Genomic DNA, 26,490 nt, shown 5'->3' with positions numbered 1-26,490 from the left:
AACTGAGGCACACACTGTATTCATGCAAAACAGTAAAACTCACATAAGCTCAATAGTAAGACTCACAGAGGCTCACACACACCATAACAAGGGAATATCCCCACTTCGTCGTATCTCTCCCTCCTTAGAGACTAAAATGAGCAGGGTCACTCAGGGTTTCCCAGGACCGGGCCCTTGTCCGGTTCCTCCCTAAGCTTGGAGAGAGCCTTCTGGCACGGCCTGGTCCAAACCAGCTTGTCTGGCTTACCCTTGTCTGACACAGAGCTAAAGTGAGGCACAAACCTCCGGTAGTGCCCCACCATCCCAATAAAGGTCTAGGCCTGTTTCTTAGTCTGGGGAGCAGACCAGTCTCTGATTGCTTTCACCATGGCCAGCTCTGGCTTTAAGCATCCGCTCCCCACCTTGTGGCCCAGGTACGACACCTCTGCCATACCCACCTTGCTCTTACCATCTTTTACAGTCAGCTCTTGAGGCGACCCAACCCCCTCCTTCCCCTGGTCCTCCTAGGTCTGGCTAATGACACATATCCTCAATGTCTGCTACGGTGAAATTCTCCTTCCCTGTCAGTAACTGATCCACCCGGTGCTGGCTGGTGACCGGCGCATCCTGGAGGCCTAAAGGTAGAAATAGGGATTTGTACAGCCCCAAAGTGGTGACAAAAGCAGGTTTCAACCTGGCATCTCATTCCAAAGGCACCTGCCAGTAGCCTGTGGTGAGATTCCTGATCCTGGGGTCCCGAGTTCCCCTCCCCCCAACTTGTCTAGGATCTCATCAGGCCTAGGTATGGGGCAGGCACTAGACATGGTTTTGGCATTGAGCTTCCGCCAGGCCACACACAATCAGATTGACCCATCTTTCCTGGGGACCAGCACCACGGGAGAGGCCCCACAGCTGGTGGATGGCTGGATCACCCGTAAACCCAGTATGTCTCTGACCTTTCCCTCCAGCGCCTGGGCTGTGTTCCCATTTACTCTGAATGGGGAATACCTGATGGGAGGGCCAGCTCTTGTCTCCACACAGTGGACGGCTTGTTTAGAGAGCCCAGGCTGGTTGGAAAACAGCTGTTGGAGTGAATGCAGTGCCTCTCTGATCTCTGCCTGCTGAGCAGGAGTTAGCTGGTCAGAGAGAGTAACTGATTCCAGCAAGGGCCGGCTCCTGTCTCAGGGAAGAGACCCATCAGGGGATCTTCTCCCTTCTCCCACTGGCCACACACAGCCAGTTCCAGCCTCTCCCTGTCACAGTATGGCTCCATTATGTTGACCTGGTCCCCTTAGTGGCTGTGAGTCTAGTTGGGCAGTTCAACCACATTGTTCTCCTCATTCAACTGCTTGATGACCTTGAAGGGCCTGTCCAAGGCAGCTTGCAGTTTATTCTTCCTTAACAGGATGAGAATCCTCACCTGGGCTGAGCGGTCATACCAGACCTTCTGCCTCCCTTGAGTCCTGACTAGGTTCACCCTGGCCAGACCCATGAGCTCAGCGAGCTTTTCCCAGAAAGTCAGTACATACTCCACACTGAGTCTTCATCCAGGGAGGCCTTCCCCTCCAATTCATCCCTCACCAAGTCCAGGGGTCCCTTCACTCCCCTCCCAAACAGCAATTGCAAAGGAGAGAACCCCATGGGTTCCTGGGGCCCTTCCCTGTATGCAAACAGCAGGTGAGGTAAATACTTGTCCCAGTCCAGCAAATGCTGGCATAGGAAAGTCTTCAGCATCATCTTTAGGGTCCTATAAAATCTCTCCACCAGCCTGTTGGACTGAGGGTGATATGCCGAGGCCCAGATGTGCCAGACCCCACTCTTCTCCCACAAGCACTGGAGCAGGGTTGACATGAAGTTGGATCCCTGGTCTGTAAGGACCTCCTTGGGGAACCCCACTCTGCTGAAAATTGTCAGGAGCACATCTACCACACTGTCTGCCTTGATAAAGGACAGAGCCACAGCCTCTAAGTAACGGGTACCAAAATCTACTCCCACCAGAATGTATTTTTTCCCTACCCGGGTCGCCTTGCTGAGGGGCCACACTAGGTCCACGGCCACCTTCTGAAAAGGCTCCTCTGATAGGTAGGTATCTCAAGGCTGCTTTACCCCTGTCCCGGGCCTTTTGCACCTCTGGACAAGACAGCCCTGGTTGGCAGCTGTCCCGCCCTGGCTGCGGTTCCCCACTCTCTGTCCCAGGAATGTCTCCGCATTGACCACCATCTTCCACTCCTACTGGGGGTCTGAGGGGCCTGAGCACAGGAGAGTACACACAGACATATATGCTGGGGCCAGGAGTGAGAGCGAGTCTGCTATCCCCACACATCCCCAATCTGGCTAAAAAGCTCTATGGCCTTGGGACCCAGGAAGGGGCTAGACACCAGAGCCCTTCCACAAGGCCAGCCTGGTTCCAATTGTAAGCCTTCTCAAAAGCCGTGAGACAGGCATCTATATCTTCCCCCTTCCTTAATCTGGGGCAGCAATTTAGTGTTGAGGTTCCCTGTGGAATTGGCACCCCAGGGTCCATCTCCACTCACCTGGAGGGGTCCTTCTGCCTCTCAGCACAGCCATCGCTAGTTTATGCTGTCGCTGTCTCTCCTGCTGTTCTGCTTCATGCCTTCCCTGTCTCTCATGGTCCTCTGACTCCTTCCATCTCAGATCCATCAACAGGGAACCTGGTGGAGACTCCCTGAAGGTTGGGGACATGGGTCTCTTGGATGCCCAGCTGCTCCCAGCCTCTCTCGTGGCCCCAGTTTGGTTAGGGTCAGGTGCAGACCCTGGGGCTACCTGGGTGTTCCCGGCCTCTCTCGTGCCCCCAGCTGGGTCAGGAACTGGCTCCTTAGAGTGATCCTCCTCTTTCAACTGAGCGATCAGCTGTGCCTTAGTGAACTTTCCAATGCACATCCCCCCCCCCCCCTGCACAGCTCTGCAATGTCCTTCTTAAGGAGATCGTTATAGGCCATCTCCCTGCTGTACCCAAGTGGTCACTGCCACCCAGGCCTGTGCTTTCTCAGCTCTCCACGGTCTCTGGGAGGAACCCCTTTGGTGCGACAGCCCTTCTCAGGGGTCCACTCTCTGTTGGGTTTAACCCATATGCTCCTTCTCCTCCACCTGGAACCTCACCTCTCTGAGCCTTCAGCATGTCTGTCTCTCAGTAGAATCATAGAATCATAGAATATCAGGGTTGGAAGGGACCCCAGAAGGTCATCTAGTCCAACCCCCTGCTCAAAGCAGGACCAAGTCCCAGTTAAATCATCCCAGCCAGGGCTTTGTCAAGCCTGACCTTAAAAACCTCTAAGGAAGGAGATTCTACCACCTCCCTAGGTAACGCATTCCAGTGTTTCACCACCCTCTTAGTGAAAAAGTTTTTCCTAATATCCAATCTAAACCTCCCCCATTGCAACTTGAGACCATTACTCCTCGTTCTGTCATCTGCTACCATTGAGAACAGTCTAGAGCCATCCTCTTTGAAACCCCCTTTCAGGTAGTTGAAAGCAGCTATCAAATCCCCCCTCATTCTTCTCTTCTGCAGACTAAACAATCCCAGCTCCCTCAGCCTCTCCTCATAAGTCATGTGCTCTAGACCCCTAATCATTTTTGTTGCCCTTCGTTGTACTCTTTCCAATTTATCCACATCCTTCCTGTAGTGTGGGGCCCAAAACTGGACACAGTACTCCAGATGAGGCCTCACCAGTGTCGAATAGAGGGGAACGATCACGTCCCTCGATCTGCTCGCTATGCCCCTACTTATACAACCCAAAATGCCATTGGCCTTCTTGGCAACAAGGGCACACTGCTGACTCATATCCAGCTTCTCGTCCACTGTCACCCCTAGGTCCTTTTCCGCAGAACTGCTGCCGAGCCATTCGGTCCCTAGTCTGTAGCGGTGCATTGGATTCTTCCATCCTAAGTGCAGGACCCTGCATTTATCCTTATTGAACCTCATTAGATTTCTTTTGGCCCAATCCTCCAATTTGTCTAGGTCCTTCTGTATCCTATCCCTCCCCTCCAGCGTATCTACCACTCCTCCCAGTTTAGTATCATCCGCAAATTTGCTGAGAGTGCAATCCACACCATCCTCCAGATCATTTATGAAGATATTGAACAAAACGGGCCCCAGGACCGACCCCTGGGGCACTCCACTTGACACCGGCTGCCAACTAGACATGGAGCCATTGATCACTACCCGTTGAGCCCGACAATCTAGCCAGCTTTCTACCCACCTTATAGTGCATTCATCCAGCCCATACTTCCTTAACTTGCTGACAAGAATGCTGTGGGAGACCGTGTCAAAAGCTTTGCTAAAGTCAAGAAACAATACATCCACTGCTTTCCCTTCATCCACAGAACCAGTAATCTCATCATAAAAGGCGATTAGATTAGTCAGGCATGACCTTCCCTTGGTGAATCCATGCTGACTGTTCCTGATCACTTTCCTCTCCTCTAAGTGCTTCAGGATTGATTCTTTGAGGACCTGCTCCATGATTTTTCCAGGGACTGAGGTGAGGCTGACCGGCCTGTAGTTCCCAGGATCTTCCTTCTTCCCTTTTTTAAAGATGGGCACTACATTAGCCTTTTTCCAGTCATCCGGGACTTCCCCCGTTCGCCACGAGTTTTCAAAGATAATGGCCAAGGGCTCTGCAATCACAGCCGCCAATTCCTTCAGCACTCTCGGATGCAATTCGTCCGGCCCCATGGACTTGTGCACGTCCAGCTTTTCTAAATAGTCCCTAACCACCTCTATCTCTACAGAGGGCTGGCCATCTCTTCCCCATTTTGTGTTGCCCAGCACAGCAGTCTGGGAGTAATCCCCCTTTGTTCTACTGCACCCTAGACACTTACAGGATGCTCTGTCCATGGAGTGCAGTTTATCCCACTCCTGCCACCAGTTGTCATGGAGTCACTGGGCAAGGTTCTGGAACTATTCCATATGAAGCCAGTCAGCACTCTGGGGGAGCCTCCTCTTGCTGAACATACTGTCACCAGGGCAAGAAGCTTACACAGCTTCGACCTTCCTGGATCTGACCTCTGAGCATTCAGCATCCCCTTCCACACCGTGCGCTTCCCACAGGGAGTCTGCCCGAGCAGGGCTCCAGGGGAAGCCAGAGGTCCCTACATCCCAACTCCACAGTCAGATGTGACTCTCAGCCAGCCAGTAAAACAGAAGGTTTATTATTCAACAGGAACGCAGCATAGAACAGAACTCATTAGCACAGAAATCAGTGATTTGCAGACAAGTTCATCTTTGGGAGGCCTGAGCCAGATGCCCTGGACTCCCCCTCTTCCAGTGCCTCCAAGTAGACTGCCAGCTTTCAGCAACCTGACCTCAGACACCCTATTGCTCCTCCTCATCTTGTCATGCTTCCCAGGCAAAGAGTCACCTGGTTGTCACTCGGTTGCATCCCCGTCCTGAGTCTCCGGCTATGAAGGGCACCGGTCATAGCATACATGCAGGCAGCTGGAGCAGCCTCACCTGCCCCAGAGGTCTCCGTCAAAATCTCACACCCCTATTCCCACCACTGAGGTATTAGTGCCGCAGTTTCCCTGTGTGCTGCACTCTCAGTATTCAGCAAAACAGTAAAACTCACATAGGCTCAATAGTAAGAGAAAATACAACATAACAAGGGAAAGCCTTTGACACAGGCTCCGCAGGGTGGGGGGGGGAAGAGCTGCACGAGCAGCTGTGGGGAGCCTGGGTCCCTCCATCTGCCTGGTGAGCCCGCTGCTGATCCCTGTCATACACCTTTGCCAGAACTTCCCCAGGCAATCTGTTCTAGAAGTTGATGTTTCTGTGGCTATTCTTAGCTGTGCTTGCAGACTCTTTTACGCACAGGAGATCCAATACTGCATGCCTGCCCCAGACAGGAGTATATCTGGTAGCTATGTGTTCATGAGGCTAGCATGATTGGATGGTCAGATGTGTGCTTGTCATGATGGACAATCAGGAAGAGCCATCTGAAAGATACATATGTATCTTTACAGGGGTGAAAAGAAAAGGAGGACTTGTGGCACCTTAGAGACTAACAAATTTATTTGAGCATAAGCTTATGCATCCGATGAAGTGAGCTGTAGCTCATGAAAGCTTAGGCTCAAATAAATTTGTTAGTCTCTAAGGTGTCACAAGTCCTCCTTTTCTTTTAGTGGATACAGACTAACATGGCTGCTACTCTGAAACATTTAAAGGGGTGGGCGTCTTGTGAGGTCTGGCTTGTGGAGTCCAAAACTGTGACTGCAGCTGCTGTCGCAAGGTCAGAGGAATTGTGGTACAGCAGCTGGTGGAGGACCATTAGGCTCAATACAAGTCACACAAGGTCTACACATTCTCATTGTCAAGCTAAGTAGATCAACGATCGCTCTATAGGGCAGGGAGAAGTGATGGTGTTGCCTGGCTGGGGGAGGTGCTTCCCTTGCTGAGCGGCAAATTTTGGAGTAGACTGTTGTGCAATTCCCTTAACGCAAGTCAGCTCAGGTGCACCTAACGCTGTAGCAAAAGCCAGGTTTACCCTTCCAGGTGGGCTGGAAGATGTTTGTTTTTTAAAGGGGCTACTGTAGTATTGCTTCCCCTGCATGTGCTGTGAATGTCAGGGAGCTCACTGGTCAGATGTGGCCTGGCAAGTCCTCACGGCTACTTGTTCTTTTTCTTCCAGCTAGACTAGCTAGTTAAAAGGGCGGTGAGGTAAAGGCTGAAACGCTTGGAGTCTAGAGGGGCAGGGCTCCTGGGTGTGGAGCTAGCTCTAGGGGCTCACAGCGCTGGGTGGGCGGAGGAAAAAGCAGCAGCGAGTGCCACACCCGCCCTGTCCGGCCCCTGTAAAAGGCCTTGGGCAATGGGGCAGAACCAGGCGCCCCCAGCTCCTGTACGGCCGCCCCCGTTTGCTCTGCGAGCGGCAGGGAAAGGCCAGGCCCTGGCCATGCTCCGCGGCAGCCAGGGCCTCACGCGCCCAACATCCGCCACGCGCCGGACGCCAGTCACGTGGCTTCCTTCCCACCCCAGCCGCTCTCGCCACCCTCCGCCCCGCCCCCTCCTAAGCCGCCTGCGCAGACTCCTCCCCTCGCTCCACCTCTGGGCTTGACCCTGCAGGGCTGCCGTTGAGAGGCCGTTTGCGACCCCGCTCCGCGTCCGCACCCCCCTGAACTGGGGAAGGCGCAGGATGGAGGAGGTAGCGGAGCCGCCGGGCGCTTGGCTCAGCGGGGACAGCGGCAACGTCTCGCAGAGCCCCAGCAGCGCGTCGGGCATCGGGGAGGAGGGCGCCCCCCCAGAGCTGCTGCTCAGCCGCGCCGCTGCCGACTACTCCGCCTATCTGCTCCCGGCTGGGGTCGACTTCTGTGCGCAGGTGAGGGGGGGAGCGGGGCGGGTTGTCCCCTGCGCGCGCCCGTACCGAGGCCTGCTCGCGCGACGGGGGCCGCGCTGCGGGTGGGCTGACACTCGCGTGCGGGCCGGGGGCCTCGCCCGGCGCCGAGACAGGGACCGAGGCCGGAACCCGGACTGGACACTCCCCCCGATGCCCCCACGGCTCGCGGGGGGGCGCATGGGCAGCCCCCGCCTCGGAGGTGGCCGCTCGCCCCCTGCTGCCTTTCCACGGGGGGGGCCGCGCCAGCAGCGGAAGTTGAATTTGCGCGGGCGGGGCGGGGCGGGGCGGGCGTCTCCGTTTTTAAAAACTAAAATCCCGATTTTTTCCCCTGGGTTGTTTTTTTTTTTTTTCCCCCTCACTTTTTAAAAAGCCGCTGTGTTTATTTTGTGGGGGAAACCCGGAGTTCGGCTGAAACTGGGCCGGTCCAGGGCGGGTCCCCACTGGAAAATGGGGCGGGGGGGCCGGTTTAGTCGAAACCAAAATTTAGATAGAAAATCTAAAGCCAGGGGTTACTTACTGGTGGGCCCGTTGTTCTGGGCGCTGCACGCCCACGTAAAGTGCAGCAGAACCGCTGTTCTAAGAACTATTTTGGAGATTGAGTTCATCAAATCGGGAAATTGGCTTTTTCAGAATCACCGTAGGTTGAATACAGGAGTTGCCAGTGCAGGGTGTTGCTTTCAGTGCCCCTCAAAGCGCGGGGCGAAGGGACTGCCAGTGCCTTGGAGGCATCTGAATGTCAAGAGATGTTGACTTGTTTTTCATCAGCTCACTTTCCTTATGTGGTGGTTTGTGTTCTTCCATCTGGTAGCCTGGTTTGTATAACTGGTCATTTGTAACATTAATGTTTGAACATTTGAAGTTCTGCCGTGTATAGATTAAACTCACAATCTACATTAAGAACCAGCAAGCACTGGCCTTGAAGGTACATCAGCACATTTAATCAGTCACCATCAAGAGACCTTTTAAATTGTTAGGGTCACAACCAGTGTTTCAGATCTCTGTAATATTCCAGAGAGAATTCTGTGCCGAAAAATTCTGAGCACAGTATTTTAATATTCTGCAAATTTTTGTCAGTAAATAAATGTGGAGGCTCCAGCATGCCAGTGGGGAGCACAGGCCACTGGCTGCACAGAGGTGGCTGTACTTCACGTCCCCAGACATGGACTCTGTGGTAAGGCTGCACCCAGCCCTGACACAGTGCAAGGGCTGGGCCTGTCCCAGATATACCCTGGGGCTCTGACCCTCTGCACCAGGTGTGGGCAAGCAGGCTCAACCCAGCTTGATCCAAGTGTGGAAGGGCTTAGTGTGGGGGAATCCAGGTGGGTGGGGAGAGGGTTCTGGATGGGGCATTCTGGGTGTGGGTGGCTCAGTGCGGGGATCTGGGTACCAGGGATGGATCTGGGTGCATGGGGGCTTGTTGGAGGGTGCCAGGGACAATGGGACTCTGCAGGGGGGTCAAGGTGAAGATGGTTAGGGCTCAGTGGGGAGGAGTCTGAGTGTGGGGGGAAGGGGCTCAGTGGGGAGGAGGGGTGTCTGAGTGCTACGGGAGTGAGGCTTGATGGGATGTAGGTCCAGATGCAGCTGGTTGGGGCTCAGTGGAGTGGCAGTCCAGGTTTGAGGGGCTTGGTGGGGTGGTCTTACTCAGATTTTAACACTGACTAGATTTCAAGGTGATTTTATCCATTGAGTTAAATATAATTATACTGACATATACTACATAACTTATGCATCAATAGATCTAACGTACAGAACTTGTGACTAGTCATTTGCGTATAGAGGTTGTTGCTAAGATATGGCAAAATAGTGAAACTTCACTAAGATGAATTTTTAGTTGTTGTGATCTGCTATAGCAGCGTTCTCAAACTTCATTGCACTCCGACCCCCTTCTGACAACAAAAATTACTTTGTGACCCCAGGAGAAGGGACCAAAGACCAAGCCCACTACCCTAGGCAGAGAGACCGAAGCCCAAGGGCTTCAGCCCCAGGCAGGGGGCTTATAATCTGAACCCTGCTGCTCAAGGCTGAAGCTTCGGGCCCCAACAAGTCTAAGCCGCTTTGGAGTCCCAACCCAGAGTTTGAGAACTGCAGTGCCAAAGTATATTTTTCATTACCTGAATGTATTTTTTTACAGATAGAAAGCTTAGACAAGAGTCTAGAAGATTTGCTGACCAGAGTTGATGAATTTGTAGGGATGTTAGACATGGTATGTATTGATCTCTATAACTTCTATATGGGTACTGCCTATTTTTGGGGGGGATGGATGTGGGGGAGGTGCTGAAAAAGTTGGGTGGTTTGGGTTTTTTTCCCCTTCATGGGAATAACCAGCATATGATTAACATTAGGGGTCACTTTTTCTTTTTTTAAGTCGAAGTCTAAGTGTGCAAACAGCTACCATGCATGCTTACCCCAAAATTATCCAGTTTGCATGCAGTGATGAAATGTATGCACAAATGTACGTGTGTAACTGCTAATGTATACGTGAGCATGTGTCTCAAGTCTCCTTTACAAAAATATTAGCCAGTAAAATGACAGATATGTGAAGGGACATTTCTAAGTCATATTTGGCCCATAAGTTTAATAAGAATAAGTTTTTCAAACCCTAAAACTAATAGAAGTATTTATTTGAATTCTAGTGGGTAGACCTTTATAAAAACCAACATGCCCCAGGCACTCTTTGCGCCTAAATGTTACAGTATTAGGCTAGTGCATGAATACCAAAACTTGAAATTCACTGCTATTTGGGCATGGACAAAAGTGAGATTTAAAAGCCGGTTTTCACTGAGAAAGAAGCAAATAGGAAAGAGCGTAAATAGTGAAAAGTAAATTAGATTTTATTCTTAATTCTTTCAATTCTCATAATATAAGATTGCCTTTAAAAATGTTAATGAAAATTAATCTGCTGAGGCACAAAAAGATAGTAATCCACCTTTAATATAATAATGGCAAAGAAAAATATTTTATTTGCCTGTCCAGGAAAAAAAAATTGGGGGGCAGGTAGAATTTTGACAGGCTGATGATCTAAGACTGTTTTTGGTAATAACCTAGCTTTCCTTTATTTATCATTTATTAACCTGATATTTTGCCTTCAATTAATAGTACCATATTGTTTTATGTTCCTGTTTGACTTCAGTCACTCTTGAATCCCCAGGCTTCATCTTGTTCATAATTTCAATGATCATAATAAATCGTTAAGAACATAAGAGCTGCCCTACTGGTCAGATCATGGTCCATCTTGCCCAGTATCCTGTTGCTGATAGTGTCCCATACCAGAACTTCAGGGGGCGTGTACAGAACAGGACAATTATGGAGTGGTTCCCTCCTGTCTTCCCCTCTTGGCTTCTGTCAGTCAGAAGTTTAAGATTTCCCCCAAACCATCTTCACTAATAGTCATTACTGAATTTTTAGTGGTTTCTAACAGATGCAGAGTTCATTTCAGACTATAAGATTGCATTGTGCGTTTACAGTATTGAAACAGACTTGCAGTACTTTTTTGCAACCTGATTGTAGTTATTCATTTATTTATTTTGTTAATAAAATAGTAAGATGCAAAATTTTAAATATATAATTATAAAAAAATTGCAGAATTGCTAACTGGATATTGGCAGCTATCCATATATAAATAAGGAGGATTATACTTATGTGAAGTAATAGTGTATGCCACAAACATAGAAGACATTGTTTTTCAAATTCTAGGGCATACCACCCATCCTTTCCCAGCTCTCCTCCCTCCCGCATTAGCAGGTGCACACAAGGCCCTGATGGGTTAAGAGTTTTCTTTCTTGTTTCTTCAGGTTAGCCAGTATGTGCTAAACCGATTCCCTGAGGTGCCCAACTCCACCTTGTGCGCCCTGGGGCATTGTGGGTATGAGGCTGATCCCAAAGTCCGTACCCGTAGGATCCCCATTACCATTACTCAGCACACCCAGTACTGTGCCACCACCCTGCTGCCAGGCGATTCCCACAGAAACCACACAGCCTCATAAGAACTCGCTTCTTCCCTTCCCACCATGGCTGAGTTACGAATCAACACTGTGGCAGTGCTGCACAGGTATTCTGGTCCCACAGCAAAGGCCTCACACCCAGCATGTGGGCACATATGCAAGGAGGGGGCGGAGCCATTATGTGCACACAAGTTGTTGCTCCAGGCAGCTAGGATTCACACTGTGTGTGAGAGCCTCCTCCCTGTATTCATTGTTTATGTGGGGATTCCACCCTCAGCTCCAAACTTGGCACCAGCTTTCCCTGTGCTGAGGGGCATGCATGGGACATGAATCTCTCAAGGGGGAGTGCAGCAAAAAAAGTTTGGGAACCTCTGACATAAGACAACTTCAGAATTAAATTTGTCACTCAAAACCGAATGCCAAAAAAAAACCCCACATGCAGTGAGTAATCACAGCTTTCGTGCCAGGGACAGAAAGAATTTCTAAAGATATTTCCTAATTACCCTCAGTGTTGCACCACATGTCTCTCTTCTGCTCTCACAGAAGAGACATCAGATTGCATAGCACCTTCTTCTGATTAAAAGTGCCTTACAAGTAACGTAGCCTCATATGCCCAGTGTGAGGTAGGTATTTTCTACATTTTGGCATTGCTCTTGTAATATCATAGAGCAAAACCACATGCCAAATATGTTTCCTGTCTATATACTTCTCCAAGAAAAGTTAACTGCAATAAGATGTTGCGTGTGTGTGTGTATATCTGTCTGTCTATCTATCTATCTACTTGCAGTTTGTCATATTCAGTTGTTTGGGAAAGATGATGTTTGATTGTTGAGCTTAAGGAAAAGAGAAAGGAGCAAGTCAGAAGAGACAGAAAGAAGACAAAAAACTTCCAACCAGAAGTAGCACCCCTTATTAATAAAATAGGTTTCCCTTTATATATCTCAATGGCAGGAGTCGTACTACAGTCATGGACACCTTAGAAAAACTTAGTTGGTGGAAATCTCTTGAAGCTATGATAATAATTGCACTTGAACCTCATGCTCTTGAGATGCAGTGGCTCTTTGTGATTTTGAGTTGGTGTCTTAACTTTTCAATGTCTCCATTTTCCCATCTGTCAAATGAGGATAATATTAACCTTTGAAAAGTGTTTTGTGATCTTTGAATGAAAAGAGTTGAAAGTGAAAAGATTTATTATTTTATTATTATATATTACATTTTGGCTTCTATTTTTCATTATGGGCAGTCCTCTGTGCCATTCGGAAATAATTAAGAAATGAGCCCAGCATATGATTGCATATGGTAACAGACACAGTACCAGCACTAATTTGTTTACAGCCTTCAAGATCCAGTGGCTTTAACTAGATGTCACTAACTTTAGTATTAGAATATACCAAAGTTATTTTACAGATTTAGTCATTATAGTGTTCACTCAACTTTATGTAATTTGTTTGGATTGGTTTTAGATTCGAAGCGAGTCTTCTCAAGTAGTCAATGAAAGTGTACCTCAGATTCACACAAAAGCTACAGAAATGAGACAGATATATAGAAAGATTGACAAACTAGAGGTATGTATTCTGATGTCAGTTATTTACATTTCTTTTCTCCAGGGGACAGTACCACTGCATATTTTAATGTTTTTTCTCTAGAGTTACAGACCCCTTTTAGATGCTTCAAAAGATTTCCCATGCTGAATATAGCAAACATTTTATTTCTTTGTCTTTCTAGTTTCTAAAGGTGCCTTTTTGTTTCAAACTGTGAACTAGTGTTTTCACACACAAGATGTCAACTAGTATATGTAATGACGTGGGAACTCAGTATTACTTTATTAATTGGCTGCTTGTGCCAGTCACAAAGGTTTAACTTGCTGTTGGCTGGATGCCAGAACTCTACAGGCAGTGCATACACTACTTCTTGTGACCAACAAAATGGTACCAGTTGTCTTATTTTCTTAGCAAACTAATGACGAGTACAATGCCAATGGCAAGTGGAAATATAGAGGAGCTAAGGTGTTTCCACTTACCTCATGGAAGTTTTTTTAATGTAGCTCTTCTGTACTTTCCCCAAAAACTTGTGCTTTTTATCTTATTAAGGATTTTTGGTTGGTTGGTTTGCTACTCTAGTGAATTGCAAAATATCAGTTTGGTCTCTAAGTTTGGCATCTTCACTAGCCTTATCACTGAGAATCATGTGGACCTCCAACTTTAGAACTACTGTTATCTCTGCAAAAAGAACAAGAGTATTTGTGGTATCTGCAAAAAGAAGAGGAGTATTTGTGGTACCTTAGAGACTAACGAATCTATTAGAGCATAAGCTTTCGTGGGCTCTAATAAATTTATGCTCTCATAAATTTGTTAGTCTCTAAGTTACCACAAGTACTCCTGTTCTTTTTGCAGAGACAGACTAACACAGTTGCTACTCTGAAACCTGATATCTCTGCTTTTTTTGCCTTTTCCAACTTGCCTTTTCCACACACATCACCCCATCTACAAAATGCCTTTCTTTTTTATTACAAGGTTAGTAGCAGTAGTCCTTTCAGAGCAGTTTCATTCTACATTGTCTACAAAGACATTCTACATGACACTTGGTGCAGGGTAGATAACATTTTTAATAGAAGTTCTCATAATTTAAATTCAAAATTTGTTTGAATTTGTGTATGTGTTGCAATGCATTCAATAAGTCAGTATTAAAATAAATGGAACAAACAGTTCACTGCTATAAATCAGTGCACCATCCATCTGTATGGTTCATCACATTAGTATTCCAGTACACTGCATCTGAAAATTGTATATGTATTCTGTACAGTATTATAATTTATTTTACTTAATGTTTTATCTCGGAGAATGAGAAATTTTGCAATCTAAACTATAAAAGGTAACTAATATCCAAATCTTAATGCAAGTTTAACGTGGGGAACTAATAGGTTTTTTTTTTTTTGTAATTCCTTGAAAGCGCCAGGTTTCTTGAACAGTATCTTCATTTATGTTGGCGCTTGCTGATTGGAACAAGACAGCTAGGTTTCCTGCTTTCTCAAATCAATAATACAACTTATACTTTTTGATAATGTCTTTCATACAGAGTGTCTCCCAAAACCATTCAAACAGTAGAATGAGAGGAAAACTGAGATCCAGGATAGCATTTGCAAAAGCATTTACATAACCAGGCTTCTAAATTCTATTCTCGAAAGTGATTTAGGCACTTAGGCACCTAAATCTGTGGAAGTCAATGGTACAAAAGCACTTATAGATTCATAGATACTACGGTCAGAAAGGACCATTCTGATCATCTAGTCCGACTTCCTGCACATCGCAGGCCACAGAATCTCACCCACCCACTCCTACGAAAAACCTCACCTATGTCTGAGCTATTGAAGTCCTCAAATCGTGGTTTAAAGACTTCAAGGAGAAGCGAATCCTCCCTCAAGTGACCCGTGCCCCATGCTACAGAGGAAGGCGAAAAACCTCCAGGGCCTCTCCAATCTGCCCTGGAGGAAAATTCCTTCTCGACCCCAAATATGGCGATCAGCTAAACCCTGAGCATATGGGCAAGATTCACCAGCCAGATACTACAGAAAATTCTTTCCTGGGTAACTCAGATTCCATCCATCTAATATCCCATGTCAGGGGATTCGGCCTATTTAACCTGAATATTTAAGATCAGTTAATTACCAAAATCACATTATTCCATTATACCATCTCCATAAACTTATTGAGTAGAATCTTAAAACCAGATAGATCTTTTGCCCCCACTGCTTCCTTTGGAAGGCTATTCCAAAACTTCACTCCTCTGATGGTTAGAAACCTTCGTCTAATTTCAAGTCTAAACTTCCTGGTGGCCAGTTTATACCCATTTGTTCTTGTGTCCACATTGGTGCTGAGCTGAAATAATTCCTCTCTCTCCTGTATTTATCCCTCTGATATATTTATAGAGAGCAATCATATCTCCCCTCAACCTTCTTTTAGTTAGGCTAAACAAGCCAAGCTCCTTAAGTCTCCTTTCATAAGACAAGTTTTCCATTCCTCGGATCATCCTAGTAGCCCTTCTCTGTACCTGCTCCAGTTTGAATTCATCTTTTTTAAACATGGGAGACCAGAACTGCACACAGTATTCTAGGTGAGATCTCACCAGTGCCTTGTATAATGGTACTAAAACCTCCTTATCCCTACTGGAAATGCCTCTTCTGATGCATCCCAAAACCGCATTAGCTTTTTTCACAGCCATATCACATTGGCAGCTCATAGTCATCCTATGATCAACCAATACTCCAAGGACCTTCTCCTCTTCCGTTACTTCTAATAGGTGTGTCCCCAACTTATAACTAAAATTCTTATTAATCCCTAAATGCATAACCTTACACTTCTAACTATTAAATTTCATCCTATTACTCCAGTTTACAAGGTCATCCAGATCCTCCTGTATAATATCCCGATCCTTCTCTGAATTGGCAATACCTCCCAGCTTTGTATCATCTGCAAACTTTATTAGCACACTCCCACTTTTTGTGCTAAGGTCAGTAATAAAAAGATTAAATAAGATTGGTCCCAAAACCGATCCCTGAGGAACTCCACTGGTAACCTCCCTCCAACCTGACAGTTCGCCTTTCAGTAGGACCCGTTGCAGTCTCCCCTTTAACCAATTCCTTATCCACCTTTTGATGTTCATATTGATCCCCATCTTCTCCAATTTAACTAATAATTCCCCATGTGGCACGGTATCAAACGCCTTACTGAAATCTAGGTAAATTAGATCCACTGCGTTTCCTTTATCTAAAAAATCTGAAGTGAGCTGTAGCTCACGAAAGCTTATGCTCTGATAAATTTGTTAGTCTCTAAGGTGCCACAAGTACTTCTTTTCTTTTTTCTCAAAGAAGGAGATCAGGTTGGTTTGGCACGATCTACCTTTTGTAAAACCATGTTGTATTTTGTCCCATTTACCATTGACTTCAATATCCTTAACTAATTTCTCCTTCAAAATTTTTTCCAGGACCTTGCATGCTACAGATTCAAACTAACTGGCCTGTAGTTACCCGGATCACTTTTTTTTTTTCCTTTCTTAAAAATTGGAGAATTGCTAATATAGTTCCTATCATTCGGTACTACTCCTGAGTTTACAGATTCATTAAAAATTCTTGCTAATGGGCTTGCAATTTCAGGTGCCAATTCCTTTAATATTCTTGGATGAAGGTTTTCTTAAATCACTTAGGTGCTTTTGAAAATGTTACCCCACCTAGGCAATGAAGAAAAATATTAACAGCTAAGATCTGAAATGAGTTTGAAATAGAGAGATCCAGGAAGAGTTTCAGATACTAGGAGCTATGGATTAGAAAGCTCTTATACCATCATTGTGGAGGGACAGGAGTTCATTGAGAGATCAATGCAGAGGAAGAGGGAGGCTAGGATTGTGAAGAAAATTGAAAGTCAATGGATTTGTTTTAAAACCTGAAAAGACAATTCTAAACTGAAATGAATGGGGAGTTAGTGGGGTACATACACATTTGTTTCAGAATATCTTTGACTTTAATCAATGTTACTATATTGATATAAAATCCAAGGTGGCAATAGCATGAGGGAACAGAATGCTGCAACCTTTGTTCAGTTCACTTGTTGCCGTGGAAGCACACACAATTATTAATTTCCTAGTGTGTGTTCAACAATTAGGCAACAAGTGAATCTCTCGGCCTGTATGTCCGTATCTGTGAAATCGACAGCAAAGACTTTGCCCTATCCCCTGCTTTTAAGCCTGAAAACCTTGCTTTGTAAAACAAGCTCCTGCCCCCTACAAGTGAATGCCACAGCATGGTGACTGAAAGGCAGAATAGACTACAGTGCTGTTAACAGAATAAAAGTGATAGGATGTGTGGGGGAAGTAAACCAGACGTGCACTTTTAATCATGGTGGATAAAAATCAATGATTTTAAAAAGCTGATTTTCTTTAAATTTTTTTTTATTTTGTTCATTATGTCATAACGAGTGTATCATTGTAAAAAATAAACCTGTTTAAAATGAAATCTGAATTTATTACAAAATATGTGAAGGCCTAAATTTATAATCTTTTAAAATATTTATATAAAAAATAAATATGCTGACTCCATGAGCCTCTATCAAAAAAGTTGAATTAAAGGCTGCTATAAAGAAAGAATCGGGGGGGAAATATCTAACTTTGGAGATCAAGTTTTATAAATATGGCACAGTAGGTGAGCCTGAGTAACTTAAGAGACCGTCTCAGGGCTTGTCTACACTTACAGCGCTGCAGCCACCAGGTGCAGCTGTGCCGCTACAGTGCTAAGTGAAGACACTACCATACCCAACAGGAGAGCTTCTCCTGTCAGCATAGCTACCGCACCACCCAGGAGAAGCCCTCCCATTGACATGCCCTGTCTACTCTGGGGATTACGTTGGTATCACTGTGTCACTTGGGTGTGGATTTTCCACACTCCTGAGCAACATAGTTATACAGACATAAGTTAGTAGTGTAGACCAAGTGTGATTTTTTCAAGACACTTAGGCCATGTCTATGCTATCACTTACGTTGCTCAGGGATGTGAAAAAAAAACACACATCTGACCAACATAAATTTTGCCAGCATTAGTGGTAGTGTGCACAGCACTATGTCAGTGGGAGAGCTTTTCCTGCCAACATAGCTATCGACGCTCGTTGAGGTGGTTTTATTATGTCAATGGGAGAGCTCTCTCCCATCAGAGCAGTAACATGAGTGATCTTACAGCAGCGCAGCTGTCACTGTAAGCTTGCTAGTGTAGACATGGCCTTAGACTAGACTAGGAACTTAAGCTCCAGTCTCTCTTACTGAGTTATAGTTGAATGTTTTCCCAGACTGATCTGAAATACTCAGTTTAATTCACTGACTGCAGTTAATCCCTGTGTTTAATAAATCATTTAGTTGTAAATGTGGAATACGTTTTTATACATAAACTTCTCTTATCAAAACATTAAACTTTTTTATTAAACAAAACAATTATTTTATATGCTGTTTTGTGTGTTTAATTTTAATTTAATTAACTAGCTACTGAACATATTGAAAATGTTTTGCCTTTGGATTTTTTTCTCATTTTTTAAACATCAAATGGGCTGGAGACATTCAGTGTTCGGTTTCCGACAGTTACCATTCTTGTCCATGTCTGAGAGAGCTGCAGATATTCATGGGTATGGAAGGAATTTCAGAGCAAGTACTAAGCAAAACAATTCAAGACCTTGTTACAAATTAAAGTACAATAACATTTTGTTTACTGCTGCTCCCCAGGACAAAAATCTCACTTTATGTAAGCAAACGTTGTAACAACTTTCAGTTAAATAAAGCAGTACACTTGTTGTCTAACTACATTAAATTGGTATGCCGAATGTTAATATTCTTCTATATTCTCTTAAAAAAAAAAAAAACTGGTCTGTCTTACTCTACTTAACTTATAGAAGGTTGCACAAGTGGGTTATTTGTGGCACAAATTCAAAATGGAGATGGCACAAAATATGAATTTTTTTATGCTCTTTGAGGATTGTTACCTAACAATTATATTTTAATTTCTACATAATCTGAACCTCTTGTTGGGAAATGTTCTTACATAATGATGAATAAAGATAGCTTTGTTTTATTTTTACCTAGGCCTTTGTAAAAATAGTCGGAAATAATGTGGCTGGACTGGAGGAGCAGGTCACAAAGGCAGAAACAGACCTTGGAACTTTTCCAAACACCTTTAAAAAATTCTTACAGACTATCAGTGTACCATCCTTTCTTAATGTAAGTATGTTTCTGTCAAGGTGAGTGTGTCTTAAAATGTGTCATGAGAATGGTAGGCTTTGAAATAGGCTACAGTGAAGATCTGGAACAGCCTTCCAAGGGAAACAGTGGTGGGGGAAAAATACTAACTCATTTCAAGACTGAGCTTGATGAGTTTATGGAGGGGATGGTATGAGAAGAGTGCCTACAATGTCACATGGCCAATCCTTGATTGCTATTGGCAAATATCTCCCAACAGCCAGAGATGGGACACTAGATGGGGAGGGCTCTGAGATACTACAGAGAATCCTTTCCCAAGTGTCTGGCTGGTAGGTCTCATCCACATGCTCGGGGTCTAATTGATCACTATATTTGGGGATAGGAAAGAATTTTCCCTGAGTCAGACTGGTAGAGGCCCTGAAGGTTTTTCAACTTTCATCTGCAGCGTGGGATATGGGTCACTTGCTGGTTTGAACTAGAGTAATTGATGGATTCTCTTGAAATCTTTAAATCAAGATTTGAGGACTTCTGTAACTCAGCCAGATGTTATTGCAGGAGTGGGTGAGTGAGGTTCTGTGCCCTGCGATGTGCAGCAAGTCAGACTAGATGATCATGATGGTCCCTTCTGGCCTTAAATCTGTTAATCTATGAATTTATCTCTGAACTTAAATCTGAAGTTTTTGCACATGGCACAAGCTGGGTATGGTGCACAATGATGATCTTACAACAGAGGAACCAAGAGAATAAATTCTTGGGAGGGCCTGAGTTCATGCTCCAAAGAACTTGTGTGAGGCATGAAAAGAGCTACAAAACAAGCACTAAAAGAGCAAACCTTAAATAAAAGGTCACTGAATTCCAACCTGAAGGCAGATAGGAGGAACCTATACAAACTAAAAATGTGCAAGGAATTTTTTTCAAAGTGCTATTCTACATGAGAACATCAGAAGAGTTAAAAAGAGAAAAAGGTCACTGAGCGCTATGTTGTTTTAAAAATAAATAAGGATGCTGTGGTCGCATGATTTACAGTAAATGGATCACAAGGCATCTTGTTAGATGGCTTTCATACAGGAGAATAAAATTACTTTTCCTTTGTGGTGATGGGCCAATTACATGCTGAAAAATGAGAAGTAAGCTACTTAATCTGGTAGAAAGGTTAATTTTAGCTTTTTGAAGTTCATGGCAGTCACTTGAGTTGCACTTCAAACTGTAGTATCAGAGTGGTAAAGGAGAACGCATTGCTAGAGAGCTAGCATGCTCTCTTAGACAGGGCTGAGGGTTGAGGTCAGAAAACCTGTTCCCAACTCTGACCCTAGCTCTTCAGCCTGGGCAAGTTATTTATTTATCCTCCCAGTGCCTCATTTTCCTTCTTTGTAAGAAGGGGGTGATCAAATACTTTGCAGTTTTAAGAGGAAAAATATTTCATTCAGTCCAGAGGTTGTGTTTCTAAGCCACTTAGCAATCTTTCATTTTGTATTGCAGCAGCACCTCAAACCCCCAGTCATGGACCAGGACACCACTGTATTCTTTTTCCCATAAAAGTATCATAGAATCATAGAATCATAGAATATCAGGGTTGGAAGGGACCCCAGAAGGTCATCTAGTCCAACCCCCTGCTCAAAGCAGGACCAAGTCCCAGTTAAATCATCCCAGCTAGGGCTTTGTCAAGCCTGACCTTAAAACCTCTAAGGAAGGAGATTCTACCACCTCCCTAGGTAACGCATTCCAGTGTTTCACCACCCTCTTAGTGAAAAAGTTTTTCCTAATATCCAATCTAAACCTCCCCCATTGCAACTTGAGACCATTACTCCTCGTTCTGTCATCTGCTACCATTGAGAACAGTCTAGAGCCATCCTCTTTGAAACCCCCTTTCAGGTAGTTGAAAGCAGCTATCAAATCCCCCCTCATTCTTCTCTTCTGCAGACTAAACAATCCCAGCTCCCTCAGCCTCTCCTCATAAGTCATGTGCTCTAGACCCCTAATCATTTTCGTTGCCCTTCGTTGTACTCTTTCCAATTTATCCACATCCTTCCTGTAGTGTGGGGCCCAAAACTGGACACAGTACTCCAGATGAGGCCTCACCAGTGTCGAATAGAGGGGAACGATCACGTCCCTCGATCTGCTCGCTATGCCCCTACTTATACAACCCAAAATGCCATTGGCCTTCTTGGCAACAAGGGCACACTGCTGACTCATATCCAGCTTCTCGTCCACTGTCACCCCTAGGTCCTTTTCCGCAGAACTGCTGCCGAGCCATTCGGTCCCTAGTCTGTAGCGGTGCATTGGATTCTTCCATCCTAAGTGCAGGACCCTGCATTTATCCTTATTGAACCTCATTAGATTTCTTTGGCCCAATCCTCCAATTTGTCTAGGTCCTTCTGTATCCTATCCCTCCCCTCCAGCGTATCTATCACTCCTCCCAGTTTAGTATCATCCGCAAATTTGCTGAGAGTGCAATCCACACCATCCTCCAGATCATTTATGAAGATATTGAACAAAACGGGCCCCAGGACCGACCCCTGGGGCACTCCACTTGACACCGGCTGCCAACTAGACATGGAGCCATTGATCACTACCCGTTGAGCCCGACAATCTAGCCAGCTTTCTACCCACCTTATAGTGCATTCATCCAGCCCATACTTCCTTAACTTGCTGACAAGAATGCTGTGGGAGACCGTGTCAAAAGCTTTGCTAAAGTCAAGAAACAATACATCCACTGCTTTCCCTTCATCCACAGAACCAGTAATCTCATCATAAAGGCGATTAGATTAGTCAGGCATGACCTTCCCTTGGTGAATCCATGCTGACTGTTCCTGATCACTTTCCTCTCCTCTAAGTGCTTCAGGATTGATTCTTTGAGGACCTGCTCCATGATTTTTCCAGGGACTGAGGTGAGGCTGACCGGCCTGTAGTTCCCAGGATCCTCCTTCTTCCCTTTTTTAAAGATGGGCACTACATTAGCCTTTTTCCAGTCATCCGGGACTTCCCCCGTTCGCCACGAGTTTTCAAAGATAATGGCCAAGGGCTCTGCAATCACAGCCGCCAATTCCCTCAGCACTCTCGGATGCAATTCGTCCGGCCCCATGGACTTGTGCACGTCCAGCTTTTCTAAATAGTCCCTAACCACCTCTATCTCTACAGAGGGCTGGCCATCTCTTCCCCATTTTGTGTTGCCCAGCACAGCAGTCTGGGAGCTGACCTTGTTAGTGAAAACAGAGGCAAAAAAAGCATTGAGTACATTAGCTTTTTCCACATCCTCTGTCACTAGCTTGCCTCCCTCATTCAGTAAGGGGCCCACACTTTCCTTGGCTTTCTTCTTGTTGCCAACATACCTGAAGAAACCCTTCTTGTTACTCTTGACATCTCTTGCTAGCTGCAGCTCCAGGTGCGATTTGGCCCTCCTGATATCTTTCCTACATGCCCGAGCAATATTTTTATACTCTTCCCTGGTCATATGTCCAAGCTTCCACTTCTTGTAAGCTTCTTTTTATGTTTAAGATCCGCTAGGATTTCACCATTAAGCCAAGCTGGTCGCCTGCCATATTTACTATTCTTTCGACTCATCGGGATGGTTTGTCCCTGTAACCTCAACAGGGATTCCTTGAAATACAGCCAGCTCTCCTGGACTCCCTTCCCTTTCATGTTAGTCCCCCAGGGGATCCTGGCCATCTGTTCCCTGAGGGAGTCAAAGTCTGCTTTCCTGAAGTCCAGGGTCCGTATCCTGCTGCTTACCTTTCTTCCCTGCGTCAGGATCCTGAACTCAACCAACTCATGGTCACTGCCTCCCAGATTCCCATCCACTTTTGCTTCCCCCACTAATTCTACCCGGTTTGTGAGCAGCAGGTCAAGAAAAGCGCTCCCCCTAGTTGGCTCCCCTAGCACTTGCACCAGGAAATTGTCCCCTACGCTTTCCAAAAACTTCCTGGATTGTCTATGCACCGCTGTATTGCTCTCCCAGCAGATATCAGGAAAATTAAAGTCACCCATGAGAATCAGGGCATGCGATCTAGTAGCTTCCGTGAGTTGCCGGAAGAAAGCCTCATCCACCTCATCCCCCTGGTCCGGTGGTCTATAGCAGACTCCCACCATGACATCACTCTTGTTGCACACACTTCTAAACTTAATCCAGAGACACTCAGGTTTTTCCACAGTTTCATACCGGAGCTCTGAGCAGTCATACTGCTCCCTTACATACAGTGCTACTCCCCCACCTTTTCTGCCCTGCCTGTCCTTCCTGAACAGTTTATAACCATCCATGACTGTACTCCAGTCATGTGAGTTATCCCACCAAGTCTCTGTTATTCCAATCACGTCATAATTCCTTGACATCACCAGGACCTCCAGTTCTCCCTGCTTGTTTCCAAGGCTTTGTGCATTTGTATATAAGCACTTGAGATAACCTGTTGATCGCCCCTCATTCCCCGTATGAGGCAGGAGCCCTCCCCTCACAGACCTTCCTGCCTGTGCTTCCTCCCGGTATCCCGCTTTCCCACTTACCTCAGGGCTTTGGTCTCCTTCCCCCGGTGAACCTAGTTTAAAGCCCTCCTCACTAGGTTAGCCAGCCTGCTGGCAAAGATGTTCTTCCCTCTCTTCGTAAGATGGAGCCCGTCTCTGCCCAGCACTCCTCCTTCATGGAACACCATCCCATGGTCAAAGTAGCCTTTAATCCTTCTGTTTGTGCTGCTACAGAAGTCATTAAATGCAAAAGCTTAATTATACAATATTAAGGTTACAAATTTTTATTCATAACCATGACAACGCTGTTCTACTTTGTAAAAATGGCACTGCAGTGTGTGTGTGTCTCTGTGGCTATCAGTTTTTCACAGCTCATTGGTTAAAAAGTGGTTATTTTTGAACTGCCAGCATTATACCCACACACTGGGATCTGAAAGTCCAGTTGTGTTCTAGCTTGAATGTTATACGCTCGATGAACATTTATTACACTAGTAATAAATTCAGTAGTTGAAACTTAATTCTGTTGAACAAGCTAAATTAGAATCCAAATCTCTCTATCACAGTTGTGCAGGCCATGTATGACTAAACTGAATATAAAGCAGTATGAATATTTTCACTAACAATAAACAGAGACCAAATCTTTTAAGTGCAGCAATGCCATTTCTACCAGCCCTTTTCTGAATATAGTTTCATGCATAGGGTTCTCCAGCAGGCTATTCACTTGCATAAACTTAAGCAAGTACTTACTTGTTTGCAGGACTGGGGACATAAACAATAATTCACAATTATAGCAAGCATTTGGGAGTGAATGGTGTAAGTTAGTTATCTTAGGACTTTCGTCCTCGCTTTTTTTACCTGCTAACAACTTTCTGGGAACCTTTCCTTTTTGGCTGAACTTTGGCTGCAATTTTTTTCCTCTCGCCAGGGTTTTTTTTGTTTTGTTTGTTTACTTTTTAACCGGTCCTTGGTGTGAAAGAAGTTTTGGTTGGTCTTAAATGATGTATTCACAGTCTCATTTTAAGATTGTCCCAGAAATTCAACTTCTATTGGGACACTCATCGTGCCAAGGAGTGAGAATGTACAATTCTCACACCTCCAAATGTTACTGAGGGGGCAGGCTTTTTTACACTGCTAAAATTTGAAATGCCCACCAAGTAGACTCAAAAATAATTATACTTAATGTAAAAGAAGAGTAAAAAGTAGTTTCAGATACTGTGCCTGCTCTTGAGTTCTGCCAACTTTTGTGATTGTAGTCATGTTTTTAAAATACTCTCTCCCATGTTGCTGTATGGAAAAACTGATGCAACCAGGGGAAACTGTTTGCACAAAATAGAAAGAAATTCTTTAGAATTTTTCAGTTATGTGTTAGTTTTTATCTATATTGTTAAAAGTATTTCAGACAGATGTGATATTTTTTAATTGATGGTATCCCTTTTAAATTTTTCTAAATGTAGCTAAGACTTTCTTGTAGAGGAGCAAGCCATACACCAAGCTGCCATTTTTTCAGTTTATATGTTGTTGCCGATAAGCAACTTTCAGTTTACAGTTTTGTTCAATTTTCTTATAACCAAAGTGTCAGCCTGAGGAAAATCCCTTCTTTCCAAATAAAGTTCACTTGCTGGCTGAGACCAATTTATTGAGAAAGTGATGAGTATGTGAAAGCAAAGGGTAAAATAATTTAAATCCTAATGATTACAAGAGATATAATAAAGTAAATTGTCTAACTGCCTGTTGTCATTGGCACTTTAGGTCAATATTCTTGCTAAATGTTCTGTAGCACTGCAATAACAATAGTACGGATAAGTTTAAGGAAATACTGAATTCTCCTCGGTTTAATTGTTGGATTTATTGAAATTATTTAAGATGAAATATACGTGATCAAAAAGTTAATACTTCAGTGAGAGAGACAATATGTTTTTGAAATATAAAATAACCAAGTTTCCCATTTCGTTTTATTATAGTGACTTCATTAACGTAAGGCTACCTTTTAATTTAGCCAATTAGATTAGCACGTGTGTTTGAGTTTCCAGACACTGAGAATAGAAACAGTGTAAAGTGGAAGCAATTTTTATATGAACTGTGCAGTTTATATGAAGGAATTCTTGTTGGTTATGAAGAGACAAAAGGCTTGAGGTTAATGTTTTATGCACATATAGCTCATTACATAACTGAACAAAAAGTGTTAAAGCAAAAGCAAAAATCAAATAAAATGTTTCTTAATCACAGAAATCATCTTCCTCACGGCAACATCAGACCCTATATGAGCCTCCAGCCCTTTTCAAGACTGAAGACTACTTTCCGTGTCTCAGTGAGCCACCTTACTCGTGATTTTGCTTTTGGGTTGAAATGAATCCAGAAGAGAGAATGGCAAGTGAACAAAAGCAGTGCTCAGAGTTGCTGCATTTTTATGCACATCAGTGGCAGATTGCCATCCTGTGTGCCACCATCTGTCTTCCGACAGTATTATAAGCAGTCTTCAATTATTAGTGTATAATATATGATTACAGAAGTCTTCCTCAAATAAAGCTATAAACTTTCAGGTTAAGAGAGAGAAATTGGTAAGGGTACTCCTGCAATTGACTTTTCATCTTTAAGCACACTCTAGTAGGAAAATGGATAAATAGGAAATGTCCTTCTTTGTTTGTATTGTTACACTTCAATTTCTGTGTTGCTACCAGTAATAACATCTGTAGCACAATGTTTGTTTTTTTAAAGTAGCACTGTGGGTAACTGAGATGAGAGAAGGACAAAGCTCTCTACATTAATGTCCCCAAGGAATGGCTTGGGTCCTGCTCTCCAATATCTGAGAGCATATATTAAAAATACATAGGAGTAAGATCTCTGCTGTTCTGTGAACTGCTAACTCCACCAAACTCTGCAGTGTGAGAACAGGAATGTGATGATTGTTGTAGAATTTCAAGGGTAAAAGTCTAAACTTGGAAGTTCTGTTTGATACATGTATAAACCTTGACTTTTGTAAATAATGCCAAAATTACATATGTATGATTACCAAAGCTCTTGTAATTAAAGTTGAAGTAGTTTGTTTA

At 44.6% G+C, this 26,490-nt stretch overlaps 1 protein-coding gene and 1 long non-coding RNA gene across 3 annotated transcripts in view; one reads left to right on the top strand and one right to left on the bottom strand.

Moving 5' to 3' along the window:
* Window positions 1–7,138, bottom strand: part of LOC122458748 — a 25,297-nt gene extending 18,159 nt beyond the window's left edge. Inside the window, exon 1 of the long non-coding RNA XR_006278969.1 lies at window positions 7,035–7,138. This is a non-coding gene — a long non-coding RNA (uncharacterized LOC122458748). The remainder of the gene's footprint in view (window positions 1–7,034) is intronic.
* On the top strand, window positions 6,793–26,490 carry BLOC1S4 (biogenesis of lysosomal organelles complex 1 subunit 4). Of its 2 annotated transcripts, none has more exons than XM_038388364.2 (5): window positions 6,793–7,307; window positions 9,457–9,528; window positions 12,730–12,831; window positions 18,878–19,012; window positions 25,670–26,490. In XM_038388364.2, exons 1-5 carry the CDS (start codon window positions 7,125–7,127, stop codon window positions 25,769–25,771), a joined length of 594 nt encoding a protein of 197 aa, XP_038244292.1. In that variant the 5' UTR covers window positions 6,793–7,124; the 3' UTR covers window positions 25,772–26,490. The 2 variants fall into 2 exon arrangements, with proteins under 2 accessions (XP_038244292.1, XP_043364210.1); XM_043508275.1 differs by lacking the exon at window positions 6,793–7,307 and adding an exon at window positions 8,275–8,496.

This window comes from Dermochelys coriacea, chromosome 2, assembly GCF_009764565.3.
Source record: "Dermochelys coriacea isolate rDerCor1 chromosome 2, rDerCor1.pri.v4, whole genome shotgun sequence".
Lineage (NCBI taxonomy): Eukaryota > Metazoa > Chordata > Testudines > Dermochelyidae > Dermochelys > Dermochelys coriacea.
Note: the sequence above shows the minus strand (reverse complement) of the source record. Positions and strands in the feature narration are given on the sequence as shown.